The sequence below is a fragment of the Camelus bactrianus genome, chromosome 5 (genome assembly GCF_048773025.1).
Source record: "Camelus bactrianus isolate YW-2024 breed Bactrian camel chromosome 5, ASM4877302v1, whole genome shotgun sequence".
In the NCBI taxonomy this organism is placed as follows: domain Eukaryota; kingdom Metazoa; phylum Chordata; class Mammalia; order Artiodactyla; family Camelidae; genus Camelus; species Camelus bactrianus.
The window spans coordinates 12,350,242-12,365,591 of record NC_133543.1 but is presented as its reverse complement, the minus strand read 5'-3'; the positions used below and the strand labels follow the sequence as shown (position 1 = coordinate 12,365,591).

Below are 15,350 nucleotides of genomic sequence, written 5' to 3'. Positions count from 1 at the left end.
ATCTTTGAAAAGCTTAAATGTTCCTATTCTTTGACCCACCAAGTTTATTGTTAGGATTCTATCCTGAAGGAAAATTTACATGAGTGGGAAGAAATATAAAGGTACCAGGAGGCTTAGTGCACAACGTCGTCTTAGTAAAACCCTCTTGCAAACCCTAAATGTCTACAAGTGAGAACGGTTAAATCACCTACGGTAGATACGTGCTATGGAACATTACAGAGCAGTTCCCTGAAAAGACGGGAGGAGTGATGACATGAAAGATGACCGTGATACACTGTGTCGTGAGAAAAGCAAACAGCAAAAGAATATACGTAGTATAATCCCATTTCAGCAGTTTTTAGAAGGTATCTTTCTGCATATGCGTAAGAGCTGTGGAAACACTCACACCAAACTATTCATGGAATAATGACGACCCCTGGAAGTGAGATTAGAAAAGGCGAGGGGAAGACACTGACTTTTTACTTTTCAGTGTTTGAGCTTTTCATGAATGTTTATTACCTTGGTAAAAGGCAGAAAATTCTCAAGAAAACCTTGACATTAATCCCACCCAATTCTTTCTTTACCTTTCCCTCAACACTGATGCATCACAGACCTCAGCCTTCCACGTGGCACATAGTGGGCATGTGTGATCCAGACACTACAACTCTCCCCAAATCACACTTCCACGTGATCCACAGAGTACACTTGTCGCCATGCATGACTGATGAAAAAAATGCACCTTAATGTTGCATGGGGTCTTCAGCTTGGCTGGTTAGGGAACGGCGCTGCTAATGGTCAAGGTTGCAAGTTGGCCTGCATTTGTATTCGTCTGTCATCTTCCTGGTGACGGACAAGATGTGGAAAGATCAGAGTAAACCCATCTGAACTAGTGAGAACACTTCTCAAGAGATACATCCTGATGGTGGGCTTCAGTCTCACGGCTGTATGGTGAAGAACACGTGTGTGTATCCGTGCAGCCAGTATGGACATCAGTGTCTCCCAGAGAGAGAGTGCTGCTCAGCCAGGTACCGCGGCCCGTCTGAACTCGGTGGGGCCAGGGTCATGCTGGACCACAAAGTTCTCAGTTTCTGGGCTTTAATCCTCATCTTCAGCCACCACACCGAACCCGAAACCAAAGTAACACGGCAGAGGAAAGGCATCCCAACCTTAACTGTGCTTGAATTAATGATTTTTCTTTTACTACTCATTTTTAGAAAAGGCAACAATAGAAGGAGAAAGTCAAAGACTGAGGAAAAATAGAGTAAATACGGATTTAACTGCTAGTTATATAAATATCTCTAACAATGGAGTATGTGATTATGATCTAACTTAAAATGTCTATTAAAAATGCCCAAATAACTTACACTACAAAGACATATCCTTTTTTGTTTTTGGCCTTTATATTTTTTCAACATATTTTAACCTAATAAAAAGTAGCAATGGAAAGAATATTCTGCTCTAAATCTATCAAGTAACAGTATATCTTATATTCACCAAATATGAATTACCTAACTAGAACTCAGAAAAACAGCTAGTGATTCTCAGAAAAGATTCAAATATATTATCCATTCAAAAACCAAACAAGCAAGCAACCAAAAAAGGGAAAAGAACGGGGACAGGTGGGGGTGAAGTACTGTCTTAGGTCATGCTGTGGTCCTGAGATGCCAGTGGAAGTAAAGTCTGAGGACTGGTATAAAGTTTTAAAAATAAGTCATACTTCCATTTCAATATAATGTTATTTATTTAATATGGCTTACAATACAGTTAATTTTATCAATGACACTTCTAAGCTAAGAACTACCACTGAAAACAGGGTAACAATATATGACAGCCCATCTAGGTCCTTGATCTACCAATCTCCTCATAGATAAACCCTTTGTATCTTTCCTACTCAATTCATCTTTCCTTGCATATATGACTTACACAATGAACATCTACTTCACGTCTGCAACATGACAAGTGCTTTCTATGTACTTCTGGGACCCTCACAACAACCCTGTGAGGTAGGTACCGTGAGCCCCACTGTACAGAGGAGGAAATGCACACTGAGAGAGACTGACTTGCAGAGCTGGCACTCAAAGCCAGACCTGCTGCTCTCAAATGAGTCATGCTGAAAACCCCACAGGAAAAACAAAGATTGCCCTAAGTAGAAACTATGACTGTACCTAGAATTTTGGAGCAGCTGGAGAAGAGGTTGGATAACATTAACGGCTTTTTCTTCCTTGTCACTTAACCACTGTAAACAGCAATTACACTCTAGTCTATCATTTCATTTTAAAGGTAACAATACACAAAACAGAAAATTGACTCCTCCCTTCTTACAGGAAAAAAAATGGTGTATTGCAAATATACTTGCTCATCACGGACTATGAAGACAGAGTAAACTGGTGCTACCCTACCTCAACCCTCCTGGTAAGTGGATAGTTACAAAGAAAACATAAATGCAAATCTACTGGTTACGGTGAATAACAGGAAGAGGGAATCTTGTGGGGATCAGGAAAGTGGATTGCTGCCCAGATGGATTTAATTTCAAAATGCAAAACCTTATCTGGACACTTTAAGTCAAGACAATGTGCCACAAACCTTTGTGCCTCGGGTACATAAAGATGCATTCTGGCATTTACATGTGATTTAGACCAAGATAAAAATGGTAACATACTAATCTGAAATCTGTGGCAACTCGGAAATGCCTTTCCCATGTAAAAATATGTACTGTACTTACTAAATAAAATCTAAATGATAGTTCATTACAGGCTGTTTAAGACTTCAATTGAACACATTTTTCTTCAGGAAAAAAATCTTATTCTGTAAAGTCATCATCCTCAGTTTGGTCCAAATTAACCACATTCTCGTGCTACTACTGCTCTCTCCAGAGCATCAAGCTGTCAGAAATTCTGCCATCTAAATTCTTTCTTAAAGTTTTCTAAGGTTCTCATAAACCTTCAAAGCTATCACGGAGATTTCAATGACAAAACATGATTATATTCTTTGTTTCTGTAGGAAAACTCAACAGACCAATGGCAGAACTCACAGCACCACCCAGAGACCAGGACCTGCGCCGTGCGCTGCTTGTCTAATGGAACTCTAATCATGTGACACCATCCAAATGTGCGCTAGACTTTTCATAAGTACCACAGTCAACTCTTAATTACAAACCTAGCTTTTCTAGTTTTAAAATTTACTCAATATTTACCAAATGATAAAGATTCATTATGAAGGAGAATATATTATTCAAGGTGAAGATACAACAGAAGGTTATCTTGCATTTTTCTGGGAAACAAATTTTGTTCTCAAGACCTCCACGTTTTAAAATGTTATCTCCACACTTCCATGAGCAGATGCCCCCAAAATATCTGATTTTAAAAAGTTAACACTTTTAAAGTCACAAGAACTTTAAGAACTACCTCATTAATCACAAGGATATTTTTCTATGTACCATCACACAATAATGCAGTGCTTTTAGAATATATATGAAATTAAGATAGCGTTAAAATATACATATATAGCATTAAGTGATGCTTAAAAAAAAAAAGCTCTCCAGCTATCACTTGTATGCTCATAAAGACAGGACTGATGGACTCCCTCCTCCATATCCAGGGCCTGGCCCACAGTACATAGCAATTATCTGAATAAATGAAATTAAATGTAAATTTCTTTTCAGTGATTTTTGATGGCAGTGACTAAAACTAGAGTGGAGCTATGAAAACATGGCCCCTTTTTTTTGGTCTTAGGTCAACCTGAGAAGAATTTTACTATTATTATAATTTTAAACTGGAAGGTTTTTAACAGTGTTCCTAAGTCTGAAAGCCTTTAGAACTCTTTGATATGTACTGCTATATATTAGCATAGACAATACAGAAAATAAACAGCTGGCTCTTCCCGTATGTAAAGAAAGAACTAATCCCTAGACACTGAATTTAGGAGGATAAACTTTAGGGTCCCCAGAAAGATTAATGCAAGAAAATTCACTCATTTTGTTTCTTAAAAAGAGTGTGTTTTACCCATTACAGGTACCCCTACTTTTCCAAAGCTCGCTTTACACAGCTTCACTTTGATGAGAGACCTGTGTTAGTGCAGGCAGACTTCTGAGATATTGTGGGTTCAGTTCCAGACCACAATAAAGCAAACACTGTAATTAAGCAAAGCACATGAATTTTTGGCTTCCCAGTGCATATAAGTTATGTTAACATATAAGTCCACTAAGTGTGCAACAGCAGTATGTTTAAAAAAATGTACAGATCTTAATTTAAAAAACACTGCTGGAAAATGGTGCCAATAGGCTTGCTTGACGCAGGCATAAATCTTCAGTTTGTAAAAGACGCACCACCTGCGAAGCACAATGAAACAAGGTATGCCTGTACCTATTTCTGCTATCAGAAAAAAATCCAAAGAGGATTTTCACTTTTACAAAAAAGGCAAACGGTGCTTGTTTTGCAGCAAAGCCACTCCAGAGGCAGTGGCCACCCTGAGCAACAAGAGGGATGCCAGCAAGCCCCTTCCCCGGGAACTCCGCTCAGCATCTCAGCACCCAGTTCTGGTGGCCCTGAACTGCATCTGGGAGCCTCTGTGCTGTGCCTCTATTTATTTTGTGCATCCGTTAGCAAGTTGTGTCCTACTTTAACAGAGTAGGGGAAACCTCTTAACTACTTCTAGGCAGCTAACAATTGACACGCTTCCCAATTACAGTTTTGTAAAAATGTACCTGTCAGTATCACTGCAGCTTGTTCCAGTGATGGGCCTATTGTCACTGCTACTAAATCCTGACCTTCCCCAGCTGGTCCCTATATAGTAAGACCCAGTGGGACTTAAATGCTTTGGAGGAGGGGGAAAAAAAAAGCAGTCCCTAACCTCTGAGAACTAATCTGATGCTAACAGCTAAGCCTCAAATGTTATTACAAACTGATCTGACACTTATAGCTAAATCATTCTGTTCTCCTGTTGGATAAACTCACTAAACATCTGTACGTCATTAAGTCATTCTGAGACCAGGATGAAGTGAGACAAAAACAACATCCTGCACAACCCACTAAATACCAAACCTCTCTGCTAAAAGAGGGACAGCCGTCACTTTCTTGAACCCTCACCCCAATTTCCCAAAGTCCAAATCCTCCAATACAACCTTTATAACACCCTCTTACTGAGAGACCCCACTGTTCCCCCGTGGTCTGTGTTCTTCGCTGAGACAAATAGTAAATCCAACTTGTTCGACTACAGGTGTGTTCCCGGTGGTCTGACTGCAGGTACTGCTATCTGTGAATACTAATGGTAGAATGGAAACAGACTGAGTGTTCTAGCATTACAAAATGACTCTAAAACATGGCTTATTAATGGACATCTCATAATTCACAGGGAAGGCAGCTTTGGCTGACTTTGACGTAAGATTTTTTCCATTTTGCTTTTTAATATCAAGACCACACTAGTAAGTGTTGAAAAGCTCAGACAATGTGAAAAGCAGTATTGCCGACCACACTGAGAATTGGGAAGGCACAGGGGAAGCCCAGCCAAGCAGACTTGGAGAACGAGTAGGAGTTCACCAAGTCACTGCAGTGGGAGGCATGCTCAAGTATCTGGGCTACACCCAGATTCAGAGTATTTTCAAACAAGGATTCCAGGAATAAAGCCAAAGGTACAGAAGGAAAAGATGAAAGAAACTTTTTTTTAAACAATAGTGCTCACCACAACTACTAGGAAATGTGGATAATAGGATAGCTATGAGAAGAAAATGAAGATTTTCATATGTACTTTTTCACTAAAGATTTTTTTAATGTGTAAAAATCTACTTTGCAGCTGAATGTTATTTTTGTAAGTATTAATCACATTCAGACAGGCGTAGAAAAACCAAGAATGTCACTTTATCAACTATAAAATCAGCTTCTAAAAAAAACAAACCTGTGAAAAAAAAATCACTCATTACTTACCTTCCAGATAACACTGGAAGATTTTCATGTCTAGGCAGTGGGGACATGGGGTAAATATGTGCCAGTTCCCCAAATGTCTACTGAGTCCTTCCTGGTCATGGAAGATCTAAGGTTGGAGTTCAGTGTGAGATACCAAACATGAAAGTCACTGTTGTCAAAGGCACCACATTTCTTAGGAAACTGCACGGTGGGAGTTCTGGCCGAGAGAGAACATTTTCACCACCACTGCCCTCTATCTGTACTATAGGTACTGCAATCTGATTTCCTTTGTTAGACAGGTAGTACCACTTAACTTTATGGGTCATGAAAACCTGGTTATTCAACAAGCAGAAGGAGCAATGATTTAAACCCATCTTCTGATGTCACTATCCAGTTCAAAACCAGGCCTTAATACATCAATTAAAAGATGTTTAAAAGCTTATTTGAAGACAATATATATCATACCATGGAATGCCTATGTAACTTACAGAGGAAAATGAAGTCTGTGGTCTCCCCAAGTCCATGTGGTAAATGAGGTAATCAGAGATATTTTCGGGGAACAGCGGGCTAAATATTCATAAGATATATTTTATGGCAGATTTATATCCTTTCACCTACATTTTTATCAAATATTAGAAGTAATCCAAGAAGGCTGACCCTTCCACTAAATCCAACCTCCTCTATAAATCTTAACTTTTTTAAGAAATGCAGATTTGTTGCCTGATGAATTTTAGCACATTTAACTCAAATGTGATTATAAAATACTAATGAAAGAAACCACAATTCAGGCGTGCCTCCTCTAGGCCTGAAACTCAGTTCTGAGTCTTTCAAACACCTGTCATTTCACGGGCTTCAATCTCTAATACCCAATTCCTAAATCAGAAGTGTGTTATCATCTCATTTCCTCACTGTGGGAGGACAGCAGATTTTCCTTTTTTTTTTTTTAAAAAAAAAAGGTCCAAAATATAAAGGAAAAAAACTACACTTAAAACAGTTAATTCAAAAATTTACACTATTATATGGTAACACTTAATGATTTCTCTGCTAGAATTTAATAAACCAAATAAAATGCCTAGTAAATACTCTAGAATTTTGTTTTAATAAATATTTTATTTTTACCCAGGAGATCGTTGGTAATATACATTTGCATGGCACATTAAAACATCAAATCTGTAAAACAAAAAATGTCCTCAAAATTTAGACTGAAGTGATAGCACACTTGAGAAAGACGTAAATGGAATAGTTTTCATAAATCTCTGAAAACTAAACTGAATGATCTGACCATTACAAGAATATATATATAATATTAGTAACACTAAACGTTTAAAATATTTCAAAACATTCATGGCCTACAGAAAGAACATTACAAGTGGGCACTGTACTACATGACCTCAAGAAAGGAGGAGGATTTAAGTTCAGAAATCGAGCGTACAATGCTCTTTAACTTCTAATAGCTCCTGTAATATCATCCTGTTTGCTGTTAGGATCACTTTATCAGCCGGGCTCATACCTGCTACATCCTATGTAAGAATTTAGCTCCCACCCTGCAACAAACTCCACCAAAGACTTTTGGGATAGAACAGACCACACCCCAGCCAGTCTGCTGTCAGCTGACAAGTCGGATGGGGTAGGAGCAGAGGATGATCAGGAGGCCCAAACAGATGATACTAGATTTGTCTATTGTGGCAAAATATGTGGAATACATTTCCCCAAGACTCCTAACTTACTGCTGATCACATTACTCCTCCAAGACGACAAACAGAAAAGACATTTATCAGAGTTATCACTAGCTCACCCAACTTGATGGCTAACTGGACTTGGAAGTTTAAAACTGATCAAATTGGGTCAAGAGGGAAAAAGCAAATGCTGTCCTGATGAAGCAGCCTAGACACGAATCACCACAGTCTGCTGCAGTGTGGTAAGCGGAGAAGACTGCTGGTTTTCCGTGTGGTCAGCACTCCCATTCACCATGGTACCAGGCCAATTCACAAGACATATTTGAAAAAATTAAAGAACTGGGGAAATGCTGAAAATGCTGTGTAAGGGACGAGATTAGCAAAAGAACCAAGCACAGCATCTTGACCAGCAGGTCATCATTAAGTATTTGATTCACCTAACAATTAAAAAGAATCTTTAAATGTTTCCATATGAGATCTTAAAAAAGATAATTCTAAATGTTGAATTTTTTACATCTGAAAACATTAGAAAATCATGAAACTCTTTAAACAAGTGGTCATATTTATAGACTACCTGTAAATAAAAACCTACGCAACTGTAATGATAATGGCTAAAAAAACATTTAAATGAGAAAAACAGAAATATACTACTGAAATGACCATTTTCATCCATAAACAGGTAGAGACAGGGAAGCAGCCTCCGAAGTCAGCTTTGGAAATGAAATACTAATACTGAACACTCTTTATGGGACTCGTTAGGTTCTTCTCATGAACTAACCCTCTTGATTGCCACAGTTTGGTAAAGTCAGGACTATCACAGGTCCCACTGTACAGATGAGCCACACCCCTGGTGACTCACCCCAGCATCACACAGCTGCTAACAGCTAAAACTGCGACCTGCAGCCAGATTCCAGAGCCTGGGATTGTATTTACTAACTTTTGCTGTGTTGCTTTTAGTTACAGGAAACTAATAAGTGAACCTAATCAGGGAAAAAAAAATAATAAGGTTTTGAGGCCCCATTTACTGCTTGTAATGACAGGATTAGTGAAATGATCTAATGTCATGCCAAAAACATTTTTAGAGCAGAAGGTGGCAACATCTCCTCATGGGATACAGCCTATCCAATTAATTACCCCTTTGTAATGAATGCATCCACATGCCTGACTTTCACACTTTTGAGTCTGCCCTAAAACATGAAACTACAGTTAACAGACAACCTAACCCAGGTTAATTATTTTTAAATAGAACCATCCATCTGAAAAGAGAAATGCCTTCTCAAGTCTCCCTGACAGCTGGTGGAGGTAAACATGGCACAATGGCAGCAAAAGAAAGACTCACGCAATAACCCATTTTCTTATGTATTAAAAAAAAATTCTACAATTAAATCCAAACATGATGTCCTATTTCCTCCCTACCCCCTAGATTCCAGACCTATATACAATAAATCCAATCCTACTTTCATACAGAAGCCTGTAAGTATTTGAAAATGACAAACCTTTTCTTCAGTCCTTCTAACCCAAGCTGAATACTAATCTTCCCTTTTCTCTTCCTCATGACTTCTAGACCCTTCCCCATTCTGATCACCTCCCCTCAGTAATTAAGCTCCATCATTTTGAACATCCATTTTTACTAAATGGGAGAAGACATAACACCTCAAGAATTCACTTATTATCTAAAACCCGTGATTATTTTTATATGAACTCTCATAAATTGGTCTAATAAACCCTAGAATTAAGGCTGAAAACCTAAATACAGGACTTTATATTTATTTCCATTAAAAACCTACATAACAAATTTCTATTCATTAACCTTAACATCACACTATCTTCTTGATTCTTGGCATCTTGAGAATTTCTGCTTGTAGTTTTGAATCACCTGCCACTTTGCAAAAGCAAGCCATCTTTGATAAAGAATGTTAAACAGGACAGAGGCCAAGTAAAGAAACTGGTAGCACTCTCCACATTTGCCTCACAGATCACAAACATCCAATGAAACTTTTTGGGAAATGACCGTTCAATCACAGCTATGAAGCCACAATTCTCTACCATGATCCACCATTAGTTCAAAACACTGACTACAGTTTGGCTATAATTTCCTTGACCCCCTCCAGTAATTCTATAAAAATAGGGTTTTAGCATGTTTTAGCATGATCTATTTCAAACTACTGGTTTTCAATGGACACAGTAATGTCCCTTAGTGAGCATTTGGAAAAGATTTTCTTTTCAGAGCCTGTGTGCATGTACACTGGTGCCCTTTTAAAAACTTTTTATGTGTAGTGGTTATTATCAATAAAGTTCATAGAGGATAAAACTCTTAGAAAAAGCAAAATTAACACAACATTGTAAATCAACTATACTTCAATAAAAATTCTTTTTACAATGTCAAAAAAAACAACCAGGGAACTATATTCAATATCTTATAATGGCCTATAATGAAGAATATGAAAATACATACATACATATGTTTAACTAAATCACTATGCTGCACACCAGAAATTAACACATTGTAAATCAACTCTACTTCGATAAAAAAAATTCTTTTTACTATGTAGAAAGAGAGAAGAGAAAAAAGAAAAGAAAAGGCAATTATTAGGCTTGACAGGACCAAGAACTACTACTCTAACTTTGGTATCTTGGGGCACCACAAATCTGTTTGCTTAATAATATATGAAAAGTTTCTGTTGGAGATAACATATTGTGCTCTCTGGTTTGGAGTTCCTTGGACTCACCTTTGTGCGCCTTGGTTCTGTTTTCATGCTGACCTCCCTTAGTATTTCCTGTTTTTGTACGGTCGAATACTTATGCTTTCCCCCTTTGACAAAACAAACCTGGAAACTGAGTGAGGACTCCTAGAACCTCTGACAGCAAAGGAAGATGGTGATGCCAGGTGCAGAGAAAGCTCAAGGTTTCACTTTTGAACAGATAATTTAAAAAGGAGAAAAACACACATACATAGCCTGAAAACAGCAACAACGTAGCCACTTACAAAGCTATGTACCTTAAACTGGATCTCTACATGAGACCTGCATTTCTGCCCATTCAGAACGACAGACAAACGGGCATGCACTAGTGGGGGGGCCACAATAAAGTAGCACACTGGGCTACAGAGATCTACCCACCCCAGCTCAAAGGCACCTTGTGGTGGTTGGGCCTTCCTTGGGGTTCCCTAGAAACCAATGCAATATTTTAAAACATTAAGTTAAAGTAGATACAGTTCACTGGGCTAATCCAAGTAACGTGATATTCTAAAACCACGCTAAGAAGGTAAAGTTCTCTCAAAGAGAACTATATTAAATTATATTCAAGAGCGGGGGGGATACAGAAAGAGGCCTCAGTAGACTCATTTTTGAAACACGGCAGTGTGTTTTGGACAAATAAAGACTATTTTATGACACAATCTGTAAAAAAAGAATAAATGAGAAACTACAATTTCTTCCTTTAAATAAAAACTCTTGTTCTAGTCTCTTCATAACTAAAGAGATCACAGCACTGTATGTCCTTAGAAATTCCTGAGATAAGATTTAAATCAAATTTTAAAATGGTTTTCAGATACATCATAAAAAAGTGAGTAAAGGGGGAAAAATGACTATAAAAAAACAATATTAGCTTTGGTACTTAACCTCCCTCGTTGACAAATAACGTATTTGTGATGATACCATATTTTAATCATATACTTTTATTAAAGGATCTACACACTAAAAATGAAGAAACCAAAAGTGTATTGTTTATCTACTTTTATCAGCTCTTTCCAAAGCTCTGAATTTTAACTTTAAAACCTATCAAAAACTTGATTACCTGAGCTCTACCAGAGGGTAACTAATTAATCAGCAAATAGAAAGTTAAGCCTCACTCAAAATAACCTGAAGCAGAATTACAGAATATTTTCTAAATGGAAAGATGAAAAACAACTGCTTAAATTATGAGTCATAGTGATTTGTCACTGTCAAAGAACTGGAATCTTTATACACAAGAGGTCTGGAAATTACTCTTGATACAATTAAAACATCGAACATGACAGCAACGGTGTGCAGCTCTGGCATCCTAAGAAAGCTAAGATCTATTTTCAACAAAATTTTGCCCTATTATATGCAATATTTTAAAGAAGTGAAGAGCTAGAAAGAAAGCCCAACATAAAAATCTAAAACAATTACTGTAGAAATATGAATGGACCACATGAAATGATTATTCCAGGACCCTACTATACTAATTTCTTCAAAAATGTGCTTTAGAAATATTAATGGGGAAGGTATAGCTCAGTGGTAGAGTGTGCTTAGCATGCACAAGGTCCTGGGATCAGTCCCCAGTACCTCCATTAAATAAATAAATAGATAAACAAACAAACCTAATTACCTCCCCTCAAAAAGAAATTAAAAAAAAAAGTCAGTATTAAGGCTTCTTCCCTCTCATGATATACTCAGATAATTATTTACAAGAACCTACCATGATCCAGTCTGTTCAGGAGAGCAGAGGGAAAAAGAGCCTTAAATGAACTCTTCCTCAAAATAAGGAATCACAGACAGAGAAACAGGTGTCCACATACAAAACGGGTCCATGTGATTGGATGGTTATATAAGATGTGCCTGAAGTACTTTTAAAATTAAAACATGCTATGTTAGTGGAAGGAATTATTTTGCTACAGGCTGTTCATTTTAAAGGAAGCTGGGTGTTTGTTTTTCGTCTTAGAATAGAAAGGATTTTGTGGCACGTGTTGTAAATCACTGTACAAATAAATTAGGTCCATTAATCATCATGGTTTGCCAATTTACTTTAAATAAGTAAAACTGTTTCCAATAAAAAAGCATCAGAGATTTTTGGGACACTTGAACTTCGTAAACTTGTCTTCACACAGTTCGAAAACATGCTGCTGAACCAAACGATCTTTGCAGAGGGGTTTATCTCATTTATTAAGAACCACAGTCAAATGCAACCAGGAAGTATCAAAAGTACTAATATTCTTTTTCTTATGCTGTGTGTACTCAGGGGTTCGTTTCCTATCCAGCAGTGCTGCATTTGAAAACTGGAAACAGACCTTACCTCCCGAGCCAGTCTCACTATAACTCCTTATGACCACGTTCTTCTTATGTAACCTAGTGTGTCTCTTACAATTCATCTGCAGTTTTAACTATTCACTGTAATTTAATTTTTTTGTTAAATATACCATATTTTGAAAACCTCTAGCTTACATGGACAGTTTGAAGGAAGAATGGTAAGATGAACTTGTTAGTTGTCTCTACTCACTCCTCTCTCCTTTCCCCCAAAAAACTCTACAATTCTATCATCACCGCTCAGAATTACATTATTTCATCCATGCTGATGATATTTGTAAAACATCAAAGAAGCAGTTTAACACAGTGGTTAAGAGTATGAACTCTGGAGTGAGATAACCTGGGTTCAAATCCCAGCCCCACCTCTTACAAGTTATATGACCTCTGGGAGGTTTACTTAACTTTCTCAGATCTTGGTTACTAATTTGTGAAATGTAGAAAAAACAGTATTGATCTCCCAGGGTTACAGGTAAGATTAAATCAAGTACTTAGACCATGCCTGATCTTTAGCAAGTATAATGTGTCAGCTACTGTTGTTAAAATCAAGAAGGTAAAACAAAACTAAAGCATGCTAAAATTGGTAAACTGGATTCTATTTTTAAGAGTACATATTATGTTTCTCATTAAAATTTACTTTAGTATTCTTAACGATTGTGTATTTTCAACATGTCTTATTTGCAACTTAGTCATAAGTGATCTGCTTCTAACTTTATACTGCTAAAACCACACTTTTAACACTATCATGACTCTTCTCTACTACCCAACATCCTAAGTTTGTGAAAATATCTTTTCCTACTAAACTTTAAGAAGCACAATGGTAGGGAATCATCATACCTTTCTTCTTTTTTTAAATTTCTTCTTCCTGTGATAGCATGCATATAGGATGAGCTCATTAATCAAGTGGATTTGAATGGCTCTATTTCACTTGGAGTCAACTGTACAAACACCTAGAGACTCCTTTAACTCATGTACTCTGGTGCTTAAATGTTATTTTAATGCCACTCCATAAACTGCGTGCAGTAATTCATACCAGAAAAGGACAGAAGTGTGTACATTACGCTGGTCTGCATATGCTCTGATAATGGGTGGATATATACGCAGTACTTCTCAATGATACAGGATATTCAGTTTAACAAGTGTTTGCTTTTCCCACCTATGGACCAAATACCACAATCCCAGAGTAGCAAGTCTGACAATAGAGCAAGCTCATTTTAACGTTAAAATACGGATTACTTTCTCTTGGGTAACTTCTTCCTTTTCCAAGAAGAGTAAGAACAATCTCAGTAAGAACGCTAAAAGCAACTGTAAATTCTGCCCTCAACAGTACCGTCCCATGGCTGCTGCCACATACAGGATCCCATAAGCTTATAGCTGAAGGACTACATTGAGAAGACATGATAGCTGTCTTCACACTCTTAAAGGGCTGCCATGTAGAAGAGACTACAGATTGCATTTTGTGTGTTACAGAAGGCAGGACAAGTTATAAGAAAGCAGATTCTGACATAACGAAAGAACTTTCTGAAAATTAGATCTACCTAAAATTGAAAGAGATTCATGTGAGGTAGTGAATATATATAAAAATGTTTGTGAGAAGACTGTTTGCGGGAATAATGTAGAAAAGGTAAATATTTGATCAAGAGCTGGACTACACAATCACAATCAAAATGTTCCTGGATTTTTTTAACACTTAATCCCAAGTGATGGTCTGACGCACAACACTTAACACACTGCAGGGGGATGCTCACCTGCCTGCTGTCACAGAGCCTACATGGGCTCCATGAACAACACCCCTTCATACAGGCCAACTGATGCTTTAGAGGTTGGAAGGTCCTATCCCTACTTGCTTAACTTTGTGAACCAAGTTTCTATGAATAGAATTAAATTAAGCCCACTTCAAATTTTATTTGAAAAATTTCACACTTCCCATGATACAACAGGAGTTCCATCATCCCCTGATTCCCAACCCAACTAGTGAAGGACAGAGCAACTGTAACAACACTGGTTTCATTATTTTATAACCACATTTAAAATTGAGAAAATTTAGAAAAATAAGGAATGACAGAAAACGAATAATCAGAACCTAGTAACTTGTCTACTACAACAGACCTGATATCAGAACTTCTACCTGGGTGGTATAATTAACTTGGTTTAATATATTCACATTTGTCCCATACACTCATTGAAGTGTTAAGAAAAAAAAGTAGACTATAAAGCAAGTAGAATACTATCTAAAAGAAGTAAAAACCATGAATAAGCTAGAATATAGATCCTAGAAGTACATGGAGGTTTATTATACTTTTGTGGATGTTTAAAATTTTCATACTAAAAACTTAAAATAAGATGATCACCCACATAAAAAATAAAATTCAACTCAATTAATATACTGGTGTGCTTTTTAAGCTGTGTCAGACAGGTGATGATTCAGCATCCACTTAACTTTATCCAAATTCACCTGGACTCTAATCTAAAAATATTTAACTGCTAATTAATATCTCATGTATACTCTAAATTTCAGACAAAAAGTTCCTAAGTGCTATTTAGAAACAATTTCATGACCAAAACTGAGTAACACTTTGTTGGAACTTGGGGTTGAAAATGCTATCACATAGTAGGTTTTCTTCTTTTTTTAATCCAAGATGCACAGTAGTTTTATATCAGACTTTAGCTATTATACTCTTAGGCCATTGTAAAATTCATTGTTTTGACACTTTAGAATTGCTCTTTGTAAACAAAATTACTGTTTCTCCTATATT

The 15,350-nt window shown here is 37.1% G+C and overlaps 1 protein-coding gene across 4 annotated transcripts in view; it reads right to left on the bottom strand.

The window, feature by feature from the left end:
* WDR33 (WD repeat domain 33) overlaps positions 1 to 15,350 on the bottom strand; it is a 90,484-nt gene that overhangs the window by 34,717 nt on the left and 40,417 nt on the right. Inside the window, exon 8 of one of the 4 annotated variants that reach the window (XM_045516218.2) lies at positions 1,702 to 5,238. The exons of the other annotated variants lie outside the window; for them this stretch is intronic. Within the exon in view, the coding sequence (XP_045372174.1) occupies positions 5,114 to 5,238 (125 nt within the window). The 3' untranslated portion in view covers positions 1,702 to 5,113. Of the gene's footprint in view, positions 1 to 1,701; positions 5,239 to 15,350 lie in introns of those variants that run through there. 4 annotated transcript variants of the gene reach the window in all.